Below are 21,686 nucleotides of genomic sequence, written 5' to 3'. Positions count from 1 at the left end.
GAGTATGCAAGGCTTTTCCTCCTCCCAACATACTTATTGTTCATGCGGGAGTCAATGACTTGGGGTTTTTACCTCAGAAGGAACTGGTTAGGAGGATTAAGAAGGATTTGACGAGATTGAAGGGGTTATTTCCTGACTTGTTGATTGTGTGGTCCAATATAGTACTGTGTGTTTGATCTGGCATACCACCTGGGACCAGTTTATTGTAGGCTAGGGGTTTTTTTATTTTGGGGGGGGGGGGGGCTTTTTTTTAGGGGTGGCGGAACTGGGTGGGGTTGTCCACCCAGTTTTTGGCAAGTTATCACCATTTTAAGACCATGGCAAATAGAGGGTTTTGGTAGCCTCCCCAAGGGGTGGGAGAGCTGTCCCTTGGAGCTGGTTAGAAGGTTATAAAAAGGAACGGACTTAGTATCTTGCTATGTCCAGCTGGAATTAAAAGACGGCCTGGTCAAAATTAATATCGAGAGGTGAAAAAGGTTAGGTTAAAATTGGGGCTAGCATAAAACAAGTTATTTGAATTGAAACAAGTTAAAATGTTGTTTTAATATTTGTTATTTATAAGTATTATTTAAAATATAAGAGTTATTTAATAAACAGTCTGTGGTCATATTTTTTTATACCAAAAATGTATTGTGTCTGTCATTATTTATATGTTAAGTGTTATAACATGATGTTTTGTTAAGGGCCGGGTAATTGACGACTCATTTATTATTATTATCGGTTATTTGTAGAGTGTCAACAAATTCCACAGTGCTAAAAACATAGCCAGAATACAAGGAAACATTTATAGGGATCAGACTGGTAGAGGGCCCTGCCAAGAGTTGCACTGTTGTAGTCAGCTCTTAAGAAGGTGATCTACAAACAGCTAGCTCTTAGGCTTACATGCTAAGGGGGTTCAAGTGGATAGCAATGGAGGAGAGGAAATGGCATAAAGAAAGGTTAGTGTAGGTTGTATGCATCCCTGAACAGTAAAATCTTTAGGGAGCGCTTGAAGCTTTAGAAACTAGAAGAGAGTCTTGTGGAGTGAGGCAGAGAGTTCCACAAGATGGGAGCCAGTCTGGAGAAGTCCTGTAAGCGGGAGTGTGAGAATGTAACAAGAGAGGAGGAGAGTAGGAGGTCATGATCAGAGTGAAGGGGACAGGAGGGAGAGTATCTGGAGACAAGGTCTGAGATATAGGGGGAAGTAGTGCAGTTGAGGGCTTTGTATGTCAGAGGGAGAATTTTGTGACTCAATAGGTCATGTCCCTTTAACTTTATAGCCAGAAACTTGGCAAAAGTCTTTAAGTATATTATATAGATTAGGGAGTGACAATAACCTTTTTATTATCACTTTCAGCTAGACACATATTTACAGCTTTGAAAAAGATGCAGCTATTATCAATAAAAATGTCCCGTTTCAGACAGAGAAAAGCATCTTTAATACTTTGTACAATTTGTGGTAGGAACAAAAATAACAAAATAGGAAAGGTTAGGAATTCAATAAGTAACTGATCTCTCAAACGAATCCTGCAATGGTGCAATCTCTTTCATCAGCAAGGCAGACTTTCAGGTGACAAATATTTCTGTGAATTGCCTATTGGTATTTATTAATTTCTATTGCTGATTTGTTCAGAATTAGTCAGAGAAGTTTGCAGTATAACCAGTGTTGTCAGGAAGAGCTGTCAGGGCACAAAGATTAAAGGTGTAGGAAACACAAACCTTTTCTTTCATGTTTCAAATAGAACATACAATTTTAAAAATTAACTTCTATTATTACATTTTCTACATTACTCTTAATATCTTTTGTTGAAAAGCAGGGATGTAAGCTGAGGAGCGTGCATGTGTGTGGAGCACTATATGGCAGCAGTTTTCGCAAAAATGTTAACCATTTGCCAGAGCACTAGATGGCAGCACTATTTCCTCACATCTAGTACTCCAGACGCCTACCTAAGTATCTCTTCAACAAAGAATACAGTGGAGGTAGAAAATGTAATAATAAAATCAATTTGAGAACTTTTTTAAGATTGTATGATCTGTCTGAATCACAAAGAAACCTTTCATATCCCTTTTACAAAAGCCACTGCCCTAGTGTGGTGTTAGATATGGTCACACTTGTTTAGGAGAGGTCGTTACATTTGATACAATAACCCCAATGGAAGCCAATGCTATGTATGACTGTGGAGTAACGCCCACTCACATATCGGAGTATAGTACCAGGAAACAGGGGAAAGTCATTGAAACTGGTGCCAGAGGGTTGACCAAAGCGTAACAGACGTCCATGGCTGGTCACAAATATTAACTCGTTAACGTAGGCTGCCACCTTTCCAGACACCTGTGTGATGTTCTCCCCGGGATACAGCTCTACTTCATGCAGGGTTCCCGCTGCGTTTCCATAATATGGGCTCCATTGTCTGCCATAGCGAAACTGCAAACTAGAAGAGAAAGTACAGTGAGACAAGAGAGGTGATATACTAAAAAATTCATAGTATGGTGTAATGAATATACTAGAAAAGAAGACAGTGTGGGACACAAGAAGTGATATACTAACAGCAGATGCTGTGGTGTACTGAATAAACTAGAAGAGAAGACATGGTGAGACGAGACAGTGATATACTAACAGCAGATGGTGTGGGGTACTGAATAAACTACAAGAGAAGACATGGTGAGACAAGACAGTGATATACTAACAGCAGATGGTGTGGTGTACTGAATAAACTAGAACAGAAGATATGGTGAGACAAGAGAGTGATATACTAACAGCAGATGGTGTGGTGTACTGAATAAACTAGAACAGAAGACACGGTGAGACAAGAGAGTGATATACTAACCGCTTGATGGTGTGGTGTACTGAATAAACTAGTAGAGAAGACATGGTGAGACAAGAGAGTGATATACCAACAGCTTGATGGTGTGGTGTACTGAATAAACTAGTAGAGAAGACATGGTGAGACAAGAGAGTGATATACCAACAGCTTGATGGTGTGGTGTACTGAATAAACTAGAAGAGAAGACACAGTGAGACAAGAGAGGTGATATACTAACAGCTTGATGGTGTGGTGTACTGAATAAACTAGAAGAGAAGACACAGTGAGACAAGAGAGGTGATATACTAACAGCTTGATGATGTGGTGTACTGAATAAACTAGAAGAGAAGTCACAGTGAGACAAGAGAGTGATATACTAACAGCTTGATGGTGTGGTGTACTCAATATACTAGAAGATAAGACACGGTGAGACAAGAGAGATACCATACTAACAGCAGATGGTGTGGTGTACTGAATAAACTAGAACAGAAGACATGGTGAGACAAGAGGTGATATACTAACAGCTTAATGGTGTGGTGTACTGAATAAACTAGAAGAGAAGTCACAAGAGAGTGATATACTAACAGCTTGATAGTGTGGAGTACTGAATAAACTAGAAGAGAAGACATGGTGAGACAAGACAGTGATATACTAACAGCTTGATAGTGTGGAGTACTGAATAAACTAGAAGAGAAGACATGGTGAGACAAGAGAGGTGATATACTAACAGCTTGATGGTGTGGTGTACTGAATAAACTAGAAGATAAGACATGGTGAAACAAGAGAGGTGATATACTAACAGCTTGATGGTGTGGTGTACTGAATAAACTAAAAGAGAAGACATGGTGAGACAAGACAGTAATATACTAACAGCTTGATGGTGTGGTGTACTGAATAAACTAGAAGGGAAGATACGGTGAGACAAGAGAGTGATATACTAACAGCTTGATGATGTGGTGTACTGAATAAACTTGAAGAGAAGACATGGTGAGACAGGAGAGTGATATACTAACAGCTTGATGGTGTGGTGTACTGAATAAACTAGAGGAGAAGACAGGGTGAGACATGAGGGGTGATATGCTAACAGTTTGATGGTGTGGTGTACTGAATAAGCTAGAAGATAAGACATGGTGAGACAAGAGAGGTGATATACTAACAGCAGATGGTGTGGTGTACTGAATAAACTAGTAGAGAAGACATGGTGAGAAAAGAGAGGTGATATACTAACAGCTTGATGGTGTGGTGTACTGAATAAACTAGAACAGAAGACATGGTGAGACAAGAGGTGATATACTAACAGCTTGATGATGTGGTGTACTGAATAAACTAGAAGAGAAGACATGGTGAGACAAGAGAGGTGATATACTAACAGCTTGATGGTGTGGTGTACTGAATATACTAGAAGAGAAGACACGGTGAGACAAGAGAGGTGATATACTAACAGCTTGATGGTGTGGTGTACTGAATAAACTAGAAGAGAAGTTATGGTGAGACAAGACAGTGATATACTAACAGCAGATGGTGTGGTGTACTGAATAAACTAGAAGAGAAGACATGGTGAGACAAGAGAGGTGATATACTAACAGCTTGATGGTGTGGTGTACTGAATAAACTAGAAGAGAAGACAGTGAGACAAGAGAGGTGATATACTAACAGCAGATGGTGTGGTGTATTGAATAAACTAGAAGAGAAGACACAGTGAGACAAGAGAGGTGATATACTAACAGCTTGATGGTGTGATATACTAACAGCTTGATGGTGTGGTGTACTGAATAAACTAGAAGAGAAGTCAAGGTGAGATAAGAGAGTGATATACTAACAACTTGATGGTGTGGTGTACTGAATAAACTAGAAGAGAAGTCATAGTGAGACAAGCGAGTGATATACTAACAGCTTGATAGTGTGGTGTACTGAATATACTAGAAGAAAAGACATGGTGAGACAAGAGGTGATAAACTAACAGCTTGATGGTGTGGTGTATTGAATAAACTAGAAGAGAAGACATCGTAAGACAAGAGAGGTGATATACTAACAGCTTAATGGTGTGGTGTACTGAATAAACTAGAAGAGAAGACAAGGTGAGATAAGAGAGTGATATACTAACAGCTTGAGGGTGTGGTGTACTGAATATACTAGAAGAGGAGACATTGTGAGACAAGAGAGTGATATACTAACAGCTTGAGGGTGTGGTGTACTGAATAAACTAGAAGAGAAGACATGGTGAGACAAGAGATGTTATATACTAACAGCTTGATGGTGTGGTGTACTGAATAAACTAGAAGAGAAGATACGGTAAGACAAGAGAGTGGTATACTAAAAGCTTGATGGTGTGGTGTACTGAATACACTAGTAGAGAAGACATGGTGAGACAAGACAGTGATATACTAACAGCTTGATGGTGTGGTGTACTGAATAAACTAGAAGATAAGACATGGTGAGACAAGACAGTGATATACTAACAGCTTGATGGTGTGGTGTACTGAATAAACTAGAAAAGAAGACATGGTGAAACAAGAGAGGTGATATACTAACATCTTGATGGTATGGTGTACTGAATAAACTAGAAAAGAAGACATGGTGAAACAAGAGAGGTGATATACTAACAGCTTGATGGTGTGGTGTACTGAATATACTAGAAGATAAGACATGGTGAGACAAGAGAGATGCTATACTAACAGCTTGATGGTGTGGTGTACTGAATATACTACAAGAGAAGACATGGTGAGACAAGAGAGTGATATACCAACATCTTGATGGTGTGGTGTACTGAATAAACTAAAAGAGAAGACACGGTGAGACAAGAGAGATGCTATACTAACAGCTTGATGGTGTGGTGTACTGAATATACTACAAGAGAAGACATGGTGAGACAAGAGAGTGATATACCAACATCTTGATGGTGTGGTGTACTGAATAAACTAGAAGAGAAGACATGGTGAAACAAGAGAGGTGATATACTAACAGCTTGATGGTGTGGTGTACTGAATAAACTAAAAGAGAAGACATGGTGAGACAAGATAGTGATATACCAACATCTTGATGGTGTGGTGTACTGAATAAACTAGAAGAGAAGACATGGTGAGACAAGAGAGGTGATATACTAACAGCTTGATGGTGTGGTGTACTAAATAAACTAGAAGAGAAGACATGGTGAGACAGGAGAGTGGTATATTAACAGCTTGATGGTGTGGTGTACTGAAGAAACTAGAAGAGAAGACATGGTGAGACAAGACAGTGATATACTAACAGCTTGATGGTGTGGTGTACTGAATAAACTAGAGGAGAAGACAGGGTGAGACATGAGGGGTGATATGCTAACAGTTTGATGGTGTGGTGTACTGAATAAGCTAGAAGATAAGACATGGTGAGACAAGAGAGGTGATATACTAACAGCTTGAGGGTGTGGTGTACTGAATAAACTAGAAGAGAAGACATGGTGAGACAATAGAGGTGATATACTAACAGCAGATGGTGTGGTGTATTGAATAAACTAGAAGAGAAGACATGGTGAGACAAGAGGTGATATACTAACAGCAGATGGTGTGGTGTATTGAATAAACTAGAAGAGAAGACATGGTGAGACAAGAGGTGATATACTAACAGCAGATGGTGTGGTGTATTGAATAAACTAGAAGAGAAGACACAGTGAGACAAGAGAGTTGATATACTAGCAGCTTGATGGTGTGGTGTACTGAATAAACTAGAACAGAACACACGGTGAGACAAGAGAGTTGATATACTAGCAGCTTGATGGTGTGGTGTACTGAATAAACTAGAGGAGAAGACATGGTGAGACAAGAGAGGTGATATACTAACAGCTTGATGGTGTGGTGTACTGAATAAACTAGAAGAGAAGACATGGTGAGACAAGAGAGGTGATATACTAACAGCTTGATGGTGTGGTGTACAGAATAAACTAGAGGAGAAGACAGGGTGAGACAAGAGAGGTGATATACTAACAGCTTGATGGTGTGGTGTACTGAATAAACTAGAAGAGAAGTCAAGGTGAGATAAGAGAGTGATATACTAACAACTTGATGGTGTGGTGTACTGAATAAACTAGAAGAGAAGTCAAGGTGAGATAAGAGAGTGATATACTAACAACTTGATGGTGTGGTGTACTGAATAAACTAGAAGAGAAGTCATAGTGAGACAAGCGAGTGATATACTAACAGCTTGATAGTGTGGTGTACTGAATATACTAGAAGAAAAGACATGGTGAGACAAGAGGTGATAAACTAACAGCTTGATGGTGTGGTGTATTGAATAAACTAGAAGAGAAGACAAGGTGAGATAAGAGAGTGGTATACTAACAGCTTGATGGTGTGGTGTACTGAATAAACTAGAAGAGAAGACATCGTAAGACAAGAGAGGTGATATACTAACAGCTTAATGGTGTGGTGTACTGAATAAACTAGAAGAGAAGACAAGGTGAGATAAGAGAGTGATATACTAACAACTTGATGGTGTGGTGTACTGAATACACTAGAAGAAAAGACATGGTGAGACAAGAGGTGATAAACTAACAGCTTGATGGTGTGGTGTACTGAATAAACTAGAAGAGAAGACAAGGTGAGATAAGAGAGTGGTATACTAACAGCTTGATGGTGTGGTGTACTGAATATACTAGAAGAGGAGACATTGTGAGACAAGAGAGTGATATACTAACAGCTTGAGGGTGTGGTGTACTGAATAAACTAGAAGAGAAGACATGGTGAGACAAGAGATGTTATATACTAACAGATTGATGGTGTGGTGTACTGAATAAACTAGAAAAGAAGACATGGTGAGGCAAGAGAGGTGATATACTAACAGATTGATGGTGTGGTGTACTGAATATACTAGAAGAGAAGACATGGTGAGACAAAAGAGGTGATATACTAACAGCTTGATGGTGTGGTGTACTGAATAAACTAGAAGAGAAGACATGGTGAGACAAGAGAGGTGATATACTAACAGCTTGATGGTGTGGTGTACTGAATAAACTAGAAGAGAAGACACGGTGAGACAGGAGAGTGGTATACTAACAGCTTGATGGTGTGGTGTACTGAAGAAACTAGAAGAGAAGACATGGTGAGACAAGACAGTGATATACTAACAGCTTGATGGTTTAGTGTACTGAATAAACTAGAAGAGAAGACATGGTGAGACAAAAGAGATTGACGTACTAACATCTTGATGGTGTGGTGTACTGAATAAACTAGTAGAGGAAGCACAGTAAGACAAGAGAGGTGATGGTGGGGTGTACTGAATAAACTAGAAGAGAAGACATGGTGAGACAGGAGAGTGATATACTAACAGCTTGATGGTGTGGTGTACTGAATATACAAGAAGAGAAGACATGGTGAGACAAGACAGTGATATACTAACAGCTTGATGGTGTGGGGTACTGAATAAACTAGAAGAGAAGACATGGTGAGACAAGACAGTGACATACTAACAGCTTGATGGTGTGGTGTACTGAATAAACTAGAAGAGAAGACATGGTGAGACAAGATAGTGATATACCAACATCTTGATGGTATGGTGTACTGAATAAACTAGAAAAGAAGACATGGTGAGACAAGAGAGGTGATATACTAACAGATTGATGGTGTGGTGTACTGAATATACTAGAAGAGAAGACATGGTGAGACAGGAGAGTGATATACTAACAGCTTGATGGTTTAGTGTACTGAATAAACTAGAAGAGAAGACATGGTGAGACAGGAGAGTGATATACTAACAGCTTGATGGTGTGGTGTACTGAATATACAAGAAGAGAAGACATGGTGAGACAAGACAGTGATATACTAACAGCTTGATGGTGTGGTGTACTGAATAAACTAGAGGAGAAGACAGGGTGAGACATGAGGGGTGATATGCTAACAGTTTGATGGTGTGGTGTACTGAATAAGCTAGAAGATAAGACATGGTGAGACAAGAGAGGTGATATACTAACAGCTTGAGGGTGTGGTGTACTGAATAAACTAGAAGAGAAGACATGGTGAGACAAGAGAGGTGATATACTAACAGCAGATGGTGTGGTTTATTGAATAAACTAGAAGAGAAGACATGGTGAGACAAGAGGTGATATACTAACAGCAGATGGTGTGGTGTATTGAATAAACTAGAAGAGAAGACATGGTGAGACAAGAGGTGATATACTAACAGCAGATGGTGTGGTGTATTGAATAAACTAGAAGAGAAGACACAGTGAGACAAGAGAGTTGATATACTAGCAGCTTGATGGTGTGGTGTACTGAATAAACTAGAACAGAACACATGGTGAGACAAGAGAGTTGATATACTAGCAGCTTGATGGTGTGGTGTACTGAATAAACTAGAGGAGAAGACATGGTGAGACAAGAGAGGTGATATACTAACAGCTTGATGGTGTGGTGTACTGAATAAACTAGAAGAGAAGACATGGTGAGACAAGAGAGGTGATATACTAACAGCTTGATGGTGTGGTGTACAGAATAAACTAGAGGAGAAGACAGGGTGAGACAAGAGAGGTGATATACTAACAGCTTGATGGTGTGGTGTACTGAATAAACTAGAAGAGAAGTCAAGGTGAGATAAGAGAGTGATATACTAACAACTTGATGGTGTGGTGTACTGAATAAACTAGAAGAGAAGTCAAGGTGAGATAAGAGAGTGATATACTAACAACTTGATGGTGTGGTGTACTGAATAAACTAGAAGAGAAGTCATAGTGAGACAAGCGAGTGATATACTAACAGCTTGATAGTGTGGTGTACTGAATATACTAGAAGAAAAGACATGGTGAGACAAGAGGTGATAAACTAACAGCTTGATGGTGTGGTGTATTGAATAAACTAGAAGAGAAGACAAGGTGAGATAAGAGAGTGGTATACTAACAGCTTGATGGTGTGGTGTACTGAATAAACTAGAAGAGAAGACATCGTAAGACAAGAGAGGTGATATACTAACAGCTTGATGGTGTGGTGTACTGAATAAACTAGAAGAGAAGACAAGGTGAGATAAGAGAGTGGTATACTAACAGCTTGATGGTGTGGTGTACTGAATATACTAGAAGAGGAGACATTGTGAGACAAGAGAGTGATATACTAACAGCTTGAGGGTGTGGTGTACTGAATAAACTAGAAGAGAAGACATGGTGAGACAAGAGATGTTATATACTAACAGATTGATGGTGTGGTGTACTGAATAAACTAGAAAAGAAGACATGGTGAGACAAGAGAGGTGATATACTAACAGATTGATGGTGTGGTGTACTGAATATACTAGAAGAGAAGACATGGTGAGACAAAAGAGGTGATATACTAACAGCTTGATGGTGTGGTGTACTGAATAAACTAGAAGAGAAGACATGGTGAGACAAGAGAGGTGATATACTAACAGCTTGATGGTGTGGTGTACTGAATAAACTAGAAGAGAAGACACGGTGAGACAGGAGAGTGGTATACTAACAGCTTGATGGTGTGGTGTACTGAAGAAACTAGAAGAGAAGACATGGTGAGACAAGACAGTGATATACTAACAGCTTGATGGTTTAGTGTACTGAATAAACTAGAAGAGAAGACATGGTGAGACAAAAGAGATTGACGTACTAACATCTTGATGGTGTGGTGTACTGAATAAACTAGTAGAGGAAGCACAGTAAGACAAGAGAGGTGATGGTGGGGTGTACTGAATAAACTAGAAGAGAAGACATGGTGAGACAGGAGAGTGATATACTAACAGCTTGATGGTGTGGTGTACTGAATATACAAGAAGAGAAGACATGGTGAGACAAGACAGTGATATACTAACAGCTTGATGGTGTGGGGTACTGAATAAACTAGAAGAGAAGACATGGTGAGACAAGACAGTGACATACTAACAGCTTGATGGTGTGGTGTACTGAATAAACTAGAAGAGAAGACATGGTGAGACAAGAGAGTGATATACTAACAGCTTGATGGTGTGGTGTACTGAATAAACTAGAAGAGAAGACATGGTGAGACAAGACAGTGACATACTAACAGCTTGATGGTGTGGTGTACTGAATAAACTAGAAGAGAAGACATGGTGAGACAAGATAGTGATATACTAACAGCTTGATGGTGTGGTGTATTGAATAAACTAGAAGAGAAGACATGGTGAGACAAGACAGTGATATACCAACAGATTGATGGTGTGGTGTACTGAATATACTAGAAGAGAAGACATGGTGAGACAGGAGAGTGATATACTAACAGCTTGATGGTTTAGTGTACTGAATAAACTAGAAGAGAAGACATGGTGAGACAGGAGAGTTATATACTAACAGCTTGATGGTGTGGTGTACTGAATATACAAGAAGAGAAGACATGGTGAGACAAGACAGTGATATACTAACAGCTTGATGGTGTGGGGTACGGAATAAGCTAGAAGAGAAGACATGGTGAGACAAGAGAGTGATATACTAACAGCTTGATGGTGTGGTGTACTGAATAAACTAGAACAGAAGACATGGTGAGACAGGAGAGTGGTATATTAACAGCTTGATGGTATGGTGTACTGAATAAACTAGAAGAGAAGACACGGTGAGACAAGACAGTGATATACTAACAGCTTGATGGTGTGGTGTACTGAATAAACTAGAACAGAAGACATGGTGAGACAAGACAGTGATATACTAACAGCTTGATGATGTGGTGTACTGAATTCACTAGTAGAGAAGACATGGTGAGACAAGAGAGTGATATACCAACATCTTGATGGTGTGGGGTACTGAATAAACTTGAAGAGAAGACATGGTGAGACAAGAGAGGTTATATACTAACAGATTGATGGTGTGGTGTACTGAATAAACTAGAAAAGAAGACACGGTGAGACAAGAGAGGTGATATACTAACAGATTGATGGTGTGGTGTACTCAAGAAACTAGAAGAGAAGACATGGTGAGACAAGACAGTGATATACTAACAGCTTGATGGTTTGGTGTAGTGAATAAACTAGAAGAGAAGACATGGTGAGACAAAAGAGAGTGATGTACTAACATCTTGATGGTGTGGGGTACTGAATAAACTTGAAGAGAAGACATGGTGAGACAAGAGAGGTTATATACTAACAGATTGATGGTGTGGTGTACTGAATAAACTAGAAAAGAAGACACGGTGAGACAAAAGAGGTGATATACTAACAGATTGATGGTCTGGTGTACTCAAGAAACTAGAAGAGAAGACATGGTGAGACAAGACAGTGATATACTAACAGCTTGATGGTGTGGTGTACTGAATAAACTAGAAAAGAAGACACGGTGAGACAAGAGAGGTGATATACTAACAGATTGATGGTGTGGTGTACTCAAGAAACTAGAAGAGAAGACATGGTGAGACAAGACAGTGATATACTAACAGCTTGATGGTGTGGTGTACTGAATAAACTAGAAGAGAAGACATGGTGAGACAAAAGAGAGTGATGTACTAACATCTTGATGGTGTGGGGTACTGAATAAACTTGAAGAGAAGACATGGTGAGACAAGAGAGGTTATATACTAACAGATTGATGGTGTGGTGTACTGAATAAACTAGAAAAGAAGACACGGGGAGACAAGAGAGGTGATATACTAACAGATTGATGGTGTGGTGTACTCAAGAAACTAGAAGAGAAGACATGGTGAGACAAGACAGTGATATACTAACAGCTTGATGGTGTGGTGTACTGAATAAACTAGAAGAGAAGACATGGTGAGACAAAAGAGAGTGATGTACTAACATCTTGATGGTGTGGTGTACTGAATAACTAGTAGAGGAAGCACAGTAAGACAAGAGAGGTGATGGTGGGGTGTACTGAATAAACTAGAAGAGAAGACATGGTGACAAGAGAGGTGATATACTAAAAGCTTGATGGTGTGGTGTACTTAATAAACTAGAAGAGAAGACATGGTGAGACAGGAGAGTGATATACTAACAGCTTGATGGTGTGGTGTACTGAATATAGAAGAAGAGAAGACATGGTGAGACAAGACAGTGATATACTAACAGCTTGATGGTGTGGGGTACTGAATAAACTAGAAGAGAAGACATGGTGAGACAAGAGAGTGATATACCAACATCTTGATGGTGTGGTGTACTGAATAAACTAGAAGAGAAGACACGGTGAGACAAGAGAGGTGATATACTAACAGCTTGATGGTGTGGTGTACTGAATATACTAGAAGAGAAGACATGGTGAGAAAAGAGAGGTGATATACTAACAGCTTGATGGTGTGGTGTACTAAATAAACTAGAAGAGAAGACATGGTGAGACAAGACAGTGATATACTAACAGCTTGATGGTGTGGTGTACTGAATACACTAGTAGAGAAGACATGGTGAGACAAGAGAGTGATATACTAACAGCTTGATGGTGTGGTGTACTCAATATACTAGAAGAGAAGACATGGTGAGAAAAGAGAGGTGATATACTAACTGCTTGATGGTGTGGTGTACTAAATAAACTAGAAGAGAAGACATGGTGAGACAAGACAGTGATATACTAACAGCTTGATGGTGTGGTGTACTGAATACACTAGTAGAGAAGACATGGTGAGACAGGAGAGTGATATACTAACAGCTTGATGGTGTGGTGTACTGAATAAACTAAAAGAGAAGACATGGTGAGACAAGAGAGTGATATACTAACAGATTGATGGTGTGGTGTACTCAAGAAACTAGAAGAGAAGACATGGTGAGACAAGACAGTGATATACTAACAGCTTGATGGTGTGGTGTACTGAATAAACTAGAAGAGAAGACATGGTGAGACAAAAGAGAGGTGATATACTAACAGCTTGATGGTGTGGTGTACTGAATAACTAGTAGAGGAAGCACAGTAAGACAAGAGAGGTGATATACTAACAGCAGATGGTGTGGTGTACTGAATAAACTAGAAGAGAAGACATGGTGACAAGAGAGGTGATATACTAAAAGCTTGATGGTGTGGTGTACTTAATAAACTAGAAGAGAAAACATGGTGAGACAGGAGAGTGATATACTAACAGCTTGATGGTGTGGTGTACTGAATATAGAAGAAGAGAAGACATGGTGAGACAAGACAGTGATATACTAACAGCTTGATGGTGTGGTGTACTGAATAAACTAGAAGAGAAGACATGGTGAGACAAGGCAGTGATATACTAACAACTTGATGGTGTGGTGTACTGAATAAACTAGAAGAGAAGACACGGTGAGACAAGAGAGGTGATAAACTAACAGCTTGATGGTGTGGTGTACTGAATAAACTAGAAGAGAAGACATGGTGAGACAAGAGAGGTGATATACTAACAGCTTGAGGGTGTGGTGTACTGAATAAACTAGAAGAGAAGACATGGTGAGACAAGGCAGTGATATACTAACAACTTGATGGTGTGGTGTACTGAATAAACTAGAAGAGAAGACATGGTGAGACAAGAGAGGTGATATACTAACAGATTGATGGTATGGTGTACTGAATAAACTAGAAGAGAAGACATGGTGAGACAAGAGAGTGATATACTAACAGCTTGATGGTGTGGTGTACTTAATAAACTAGAAGAGAAGACATGGTGAGACAAGACAGTGATATACTAACAGCTTGATGGTATGGTGTACTGAATAAACTAGAAGAGAAGACATGGTGAGACAAGAGAGTGATATACTAACAGCTTGATGGTATGGTGTACTGAATAAACTAGAAGAGAAGACACGGTGAGACAAGACAGTGATATACTAACAGCTTGATGGTGTGGTGTACTGAATAAACTAGAAGAGAAGACATGGTGAGACAAGAGAGGTGATATACTAACAGCTTGATGGTGTGGTGTACTGAATAAACTAGAAGAGAAGACACAGTGAGACAAGAGAGGTGATATACTAACAGCTTGATGGTGTGGTGTACTGAATAAACTAGAAGAGAAGACACAGTGAGACAAGAGAGGTGATATACTAACAGCTTGATGGTGTGGTGTACTGAATAAACTAGAAGAGAAGACACGGTGAGACAAGACAGTGATATACTAACAGCTTGATGGTGTGGTGTACTGAATAAACTAGAAGAGAAGACATGGTGATACAAGACAGTGATATACTAACAGCTTGATGGTGTCGTGTACTGATTAAACTAAAAGAGGAAGCACAGTGAGACAATAGAGGTGATGGTGTGGTGTACTGACACTAAGAGGACATTAAAAATTGAAATTTGAGTTTGTTTTTTTTGCATAGATTTTACAGGACAGGCTGCTGAAATGTTGGACTGCCCAGTTGAATACTTTAGCTACAGTTTGCCTCCTCCTGTGCCATTGATCTCGATTTGCTTCAGTAAATGAGAGAAAAACTGCAGCAGTCCTTATTAGGGTGAGCTGGAAGGCAGCTTTACCAGGAATATGATAGAAACTGTACTCTGTATGCTATAGGGTGTGAAGAATGAGATGTTCTGCAGAATCTTACCCTAATATATGATTGACATTCTCTCTCACTCTCAAGGCTGTGATATGTCCATTCAGCTGCTCCCCAGAAAATGAGTAGGCAGTTCCTCCCCCTGCTCCATACTCCCCCACAAAAGATGAGGAACGAGACGCAACTAAATGGTACACAGAAGAAGAAAATATATGCTCGGTAAGTAAGAAATATAAGGAGAGGGGAGAGAAAGTGAGATGCAGGGTGCAAGAGGACAAAGAGAACAATTTACATTATGACACACTATTTGTGGTCTGTTCAACACATCACACTGTAGATCAATAAAATCACACTATAGAAAAATCAGATTGTGCAAAGCTGTACTTGTGGGATCTACAAGTTTACATTGATCACAAATAACACATCTGCCATATTAAAAACTTTATAATAAGATCCCATAATTTCATAGCTGCAAACATTTAAAATAATTTCCAGTAACACTTTGTAACAGAGCATTCAAGAAAACAGGAATTAGTACTTACCCAGGCCTTATACCCACAAAGAACTCAATGTAAATTGCACAATATGCACAAAATATTAAATATTGTATTACTTTTACTGCAGGAGATTTACAGATACCAGTTACAAAATTAGATATATTGGGCTAGATTACGAGTGGTTGGTTATTTATCGCTCCCGCTCGTGCATTAACTGTGCTCTACTTTGACATTTTGCATGTGTCGGGTACCGTGCATATTATAAGTTGAAAGTAAAAAGTTTTTGCTTGCTCGCTATCTCGACAATGCGCAAAAATTTGCAGTTAGAATATCACTGTGTTAACGTATTTCCCCAAAGACATCAATGCAGCGAACACCCATACTCACGCGCTAACCCGCATTGTGATAAGCCCCCTACTCCAATAACCCCTAAACCACCACATAACCCAAGCGCAAAGTACCCTGCTACACTATTAACCCCTAGACCGCCACACCCCCATATCACAAACTGCCCTCTACACTATCAACCTCTAAACCGCCAAACCCCCACATCTCAAACTGCCCCTCTACCCTATTAACCCCTAAACTGCCACACCACCATATCACAAACTACCCCTCTACACTAATAACCCCTAAACCGCCACATAGCCCAATGCAAAGTATCCTGCTGCACTATTAACCACTAGACGGCCACACCCTCATATCGCAAACTGCCCTGCTACACTATCAACCCCTACACTGCCACACCCCCATATCTTCTACCCCACTACATTATTAACCCCTAATCCACTTGAACTCCTATCGCAAAGTACCTACTATACTCCTAACACCTAACCTGCCTAACACCCCTAACCTAACAGCCAAAGTTACCAAAAAAAACAACATTACATAAAAATTAAAAACCTAACATTACAGAAGAAAAAACAAACATTATATAAAAAAACAAAAATCCTACCCTTACAGAATATAAAAAAAAATCATTACCAAAACCTCACAGTTATGCCTATTCTAAAACTAAAGAACGCAAAAGAAAAAAACTCAAACTAATACCAAAAGTTACTATAGCAATAGTCCTTAGAAGGGCTTTTTGTAGGGCATTTCCCTAAAGCGATTTAGCTCTTTTGCACAAAATATACAACCTCATTATACAATAAAAGTAACCCCAACCCCCCCCCCCCAAAAAAAAAGCCTATCTAAAAAAACTTACTCTAAAAATTGCCCTGATAAGGGCATTTGGTAAAGCATTACCCTAAAGCGATTAAAGTTATTTTTCTTTAAAAAAAAACTTACCTAAAAAAACCTTTTGCTAAACCCCATGAGTTGAGAAGAAAAGAAAATAAGAAGATGCATCGGATGGATGTGCCGCCACGGCCTCCTTGAAGATGGGCCCCGCTATAAAGAGGAGCACCGCAGTTGGCGATCCCATAGGAGCCGCATTCAAGTTTGGTGAGTACCATCTTTGAGGTTTAGCTGTAGGGTTTTTTTGGGGGGGTGTTTTTTATTTACCCACCTCTGCCCCTGGTATGACATGACTCTGCCTCACTTAGCTGCCTGGTACCCACCTCTGCCCCTTGTATGACATGACTCTGCCTCACTTAGCTGCCTGGTGCCCACCTCTGCCCCTGGTATAACATGACTCTGCCTTACTTAGCTGCCTGGTGCCCACCTCTGCCCCTGGTATGACATGACTCTGCCTCCCTTAGCTGCCTGGTGCCCACTTCTGCCCCTGGTATGACATGACTCTGCCTTACTTAGCTGCCTGGTACCCACCTCTGCCCCTGGTATGACATGACTCTGCCTCACTTAGCTGCCTGGTATCCACCTCTGCCCCTTGTATGACATGATTCTGCCTCACTTATCTGCCTGGTGTCCACCTCTGCCCCTGGTATAACATGACTCTGCCTCACTTAGCTGCCTGGTGCCCATCTCTGCCCCTGGTATGACATGACTCTGCCTCACTTAGCTGCCTTGTGCCCACCTCTGCCCCTGGTATAACATGACTCTGCCTTACTTAGCTGCCTGGTACCCACCTCTGCCCCTGGTATGACATGACTCTGCCTCACTTAGCTGCCTGGTGCCCACCTCTGCCCCTGGTATGACATGAATCTGCCTCACTTAGCTGCCTGGTGCCCACCTCTGCCCCTGGTATAACATGACTCTGCCTCACTTAGCTGCCTGGTACCAACCTCTGCCCCTTGTATGACATGACTCTGCCTCACTTAGCTGCCTGGTGCCCACCTCTGCCCCTGGTATAACATGACTCTGCCTTAATTAGCTGCCTGGTACCCACCTCTGCCCCTGGTATGATATGACTCTGCCTCACTTAGCTGCCTGGTGCCCACCTCTGCCCCTGGTATGACATGAATCTGCCTCACTTAGCTGCCTGGTACCCACCTCTGCCCCTGGTATGACATGACTCTGCCTCACTTAGCTGCCTGGTGCCCACCTCTGCCCCTGGTATAACATGACTCTGCCTCACTTAGCTGCCTGGTACCCACCGCTGCCCCTGGTATGACATGACTCTCTCTCACTTAGCTGCCTGGTGCCCACCTCTGCCCCTGGTATGACATGACTCTACCTCACTTAGCTGCCTGGTGCCCACCTCTGCCCCTGGTATGACGTGACTCTGCCTCACTTAGCTGTCTGGTGCCCATCTCTGCCCCTTGTATGACATGACTCTGCCTCACTTAGCTGCCTGGTACCCATCTCTGCTCCTGGTATGACATGACTCTACCTCACTTAGCTGCCTGGTGCCCACCTCTGCCCCTGGTATGAAATGACTCTACCTCACTTAGCTGCCTGGTACCCACCTCTGCCCCTGGTATGACATGACTCTGCCTCACTTAGCTGCCTGGTGCCCACCTCTGCCCCTGGTATAACATGACTCTGCCTCACTTAGCTGCCTGGTACCCACCGCTGCCCCTGGTATGACATGACTCTCTCTCACTTAGCTGCCTGGTGCCCACCTCTGCCCCTGGTATGACATGACTCTACCTCACTTAGCTGCCTGGTGCCCACCTCTGCCCCTGGTATGACGTGACTCTGCCTCACTTAGCTGCCTGGTGCCCACCTCTGCCCCTGGTATGACATGACTCTGTCTCACTTAGCTGCCTGGTGCCCACCTCTGCCCCTGGTATAACATGACTCTGCCTCACTTAGCTGCCTGGTACCCACCGCTGCCCCTGGTATGACATGACTCTGTCTCACTTAGCTGCCTGGTGCCCACCTCTGCCCCTGGTATAACGTGACTCTGCCTCACTTAGCTGTCTGGTGCCCATCTCTGCCCCTTGTATGACATGACTCTGCCTCACTTAGCTGCCTGGTACCCATCTCTGCTCCTGGTATGACATGACTCTACCTCACTTAGCTGCCTGGTGCCCACCTCTGCCCCTGGTATGAAATGACTCTACCTCACTTAGCTGCCTGGTACCCACCTCTGCCCCTGGTATGACATGACTCTACCTCACTTAGCTGCCTGGTGCCCACCTCTGCCCCTGGTATGCCATGACTCTGCCTCACCTAGCTGCCTGGTACCCACCTCTGCCCCTGGTATAACATGACTCTGCCTCACTTAGCTGCCTGGTACCCACCTCTGCCCCTGGTATGACATGACTCTGCCTCACTTAGCTGCCTGGTGCCCACCTCTGCCCCTGGTATAACATGACTCTGCCTCACTTAGCTGCCTGGTACCCACCTCTGCCCCTGGTATGACATGACTCTGCCTCACTTAGCTGCCTGGTGCCCACCTCTGCCCCTGGTATAACATGACTCTGCCTCACTTAGCTGCCTGGTACCCACCTCTGCCCCTGGTATGACATGACTCTGCCTCACTTAGCTGCCTGGTGCCCACCTCTGCCCCTGGTATAACATGACTCTGCCTCACTTAGCTGCCTGGTACCCACCGCTGCCCCTGGTATAACGTGACTCTGTCTCACTTAGCTGCCTGGTGCCCACCTCTGCCCTTAGTATGACATGACTCTGCCTCACTTAGCTGCCTGGTGCCCACCTCTGCCCCTGGTATAACATGACTCTGCCTCACTTAGCTGCCTGGTACCCACCTCTGCCCCTGGTATGACGTGACTCTGTTTCACTTAGCTGCCTGGTGCCCACCTCTGCCCCTGGTATGACATGACTCTACCTCACTTAGCTGCCTGGTGCCCCCCTCTGCCCCTGGTATAACATGACTCTACCTCACTTAGCTGCCTGGTGCCCACCTCTGCCCCTGGTATGACATGACTCTGCCTCACTTAGCTGCCTGGTGCCCACCTCTGCCCCTGGTATGACATGACTCTACCTCACTTAGCTGCCTGGTGCCCCCCTCTGCCCCTGGTATAACATGACTCTACCTCACTTAGCTGCCTGGTGCCCACCTCTGCCCCTGGTATGACATGACTCTACCTCACTTAGCTGCCTGGTGCCCACCTCTGCCCCTGGTATGACATGACTCTACCTCACTTAGCTGCATGGTGCCCACCTCTGCCCCTGGTATAACATGACTCTGCCTTACTTAGCTGCCTGGTGCCCACCTCTGCCCCTGGTATAACATGACTCTGCCTCACTTAGCTGCCTGGTGCCCACCTCTGCCCCTGGTATGATATGACTCTGCCTCACTTAGATGCCTGGTGCCCACCTCTGCCCCTGGTATGACATGACTCTGCCTCACTTAGATGCCTGGTGCCCACCTCTGCCCCATGTATGACATGACTCTGCCTCACTTAGCTGCCTGGTGCCCACCTCTGCCCCTGGTATAACATGACTCTGCCTCACTTAGCTGCCTGGTGCCCACCTCTGCCCCTGGTATGACATGACTCTGTCTCACCTAGCTGCCTGGTGCCCACCTCTGCCCCTTGTATGACATGACTCTGCCTCACCTAGCTGCCTGGTGCCCACCTCTGCCCCTGGTATGAAATGACTCTGCCTCACTTAGCTGCCTGGTGCCCACCTCTGCCCCTGGTATGACATGACTCTGCCTCACTTAGCTGCAATTCCAACCTCTATCTCCCTGACCAATCCAACAGCCTCCCCATCCCAGATACAGAGAATTGTTACAAGATATGAATTATAGTTTAGACATCACATCTGCATTCATCTTGTTACTTCTTACCCGCTGCTAATGAAGATCCCAGCAGGAGACACATGCACATCAGGGTCAGCATCCTGTAATGGAGAAAAGACATGGTTATAACTCCTAGCTGTTTCATCACCTGCTGCCTTAAGTCTCTCAGTCATGAGTCAGAACTTCTGAGCTCTCGGATTCCCAAGGATTTGCTCTTCCAATATTCTTCTGCTCAGTGGCGGTTCTAGAATTAATATTTGGGGGTCTAACAAAGGTGGTGAACATAAAACATGGAGCCCTTCACAGAAGTATCAGTGTATAACCTCAGTCCTAGAGGTGTCAGTGTTTATGTGTATTCTCAGTCCTAGAGGTGTCAGTGTTTATGTGTATTCTCAGTCCTAGAGGTGTCAGTGTTTATGTGTATTCTCAGTCCTAGAGGTGTCAGTGTATGTGTATTCTCAGTCCTAGAGGTGTCAGTGTATGTGTATTCTCAGTCCTAGAGGTGTCAGTGTATGTGTTTATCCTCAGTCATAGAGGTGTCAGTGTATGTGTGTATCCTCAGTCATAGAGGTGTCAGTGTATGTGTTTATCCTCAGTCATAGAGGTGTCAGTGTATGTGTGTATCCTCAGTCATAGAGGTGTCAGTGTATGTGTTTATCCTCAGTCATAGAGGTGTCAGTGTATGTGTATTCTGTGTCCTAGAAATGTCAATGTAGGTGTATCCTCAGTCCTAGAGGTGTCAGTGTATGTGTATCCTCAGTCCTAGAGGTGACAGTTTATGTGTATTCTCAGTCCTAGAGGTGTCAGTGTATGTGTATCCTCAGTCCTAGAGGTGACAGTTTATGTGTATTCTCAGTCCTAGAGGTGTCAGTGTATGTATATCATCAGTCCTAGAGGTGTCAGTGTATGTGTATCCTCAGTCCTAGAGGTGTCAGTGTATGTTTATCCTCAGTCCTAGAGGTGTCCTTGTATGTTTATCCTTAGTCCTAGAGGTGTCATTGT

General features: G+C 42.5%; 1 protein-coding gene across 1 annotated transcript; it reads right to left on the bottom strand.

Moving 5' to 3' along the window:
• Positions 1 to 1,374: 1,374 nt before the first annotated feature.
• On the bottom strand, positions 1,375 to 20,782 carry LOC128641944 (zymogen granule membrane protein 16-like). Its single transcript, XM_053694541.1, has 3 exons — positions 20,733 to 20,782; positions 15,183 to 15,315; positions 1,375 to 2,411 (listed from the first exon to the last, which is right to left on the bottom strand). Exons 1-3 carry the CDS (start codon positions 20,770 to 20,772, stop codon positions 2,096 to 2,098), a joined length of 489 nt encoding a protein of 162 aa, XP_053550516.1. The 5' UTR covers positions 20,773 to 20,782; the 3' UTR covers positions 1,375 to 2,095.
• Positions 20,783 to 21,686: the final 904 nt, after the last annotated feature.

The sequence above is a fragment of the Bombina bombina genome, chromosome 11 (assembly GCF_027579735.1).
Source record: "Bombina bombina isolate aBomBom1 chromosome 11, aBomBom1.pri, whole genome shotgun sequence".
Lineage (NCBI taxonomy): Eukaryota > Metazoa > Chordata > Amphibia > Anura > Bombinatoridae > Bombina > Bombina bombina.
This window is presented reverse-complemented; position numbering and strand designations above follow the sequence as displayed.

Excerpts from the sequence above, each read along its gene's own strand:
- LOC128641944 (XM_053694541.1), bottom strand. The coding sequence starts at position 20,772 with ATGTGCATGTGTCTCCTGCTGGGATCTTCATTAGCAGCGG. Across the intron at positions 15,316-20,732 it reads GGGATCTTCATTAGCAGCGG|TTGCGTCTCGTTCCTCATCT; the intron begins GTAAGAAGTAAC and ends TGTACCATTTAG. Across the intron at positions 2,412-15,182 it reads AATGTCAATCATATATTAGG|TTTGCAGTTTCGCTATGGCA; the intron begins GTAAGATTCTGC and ends TTTCTCTTCTAG.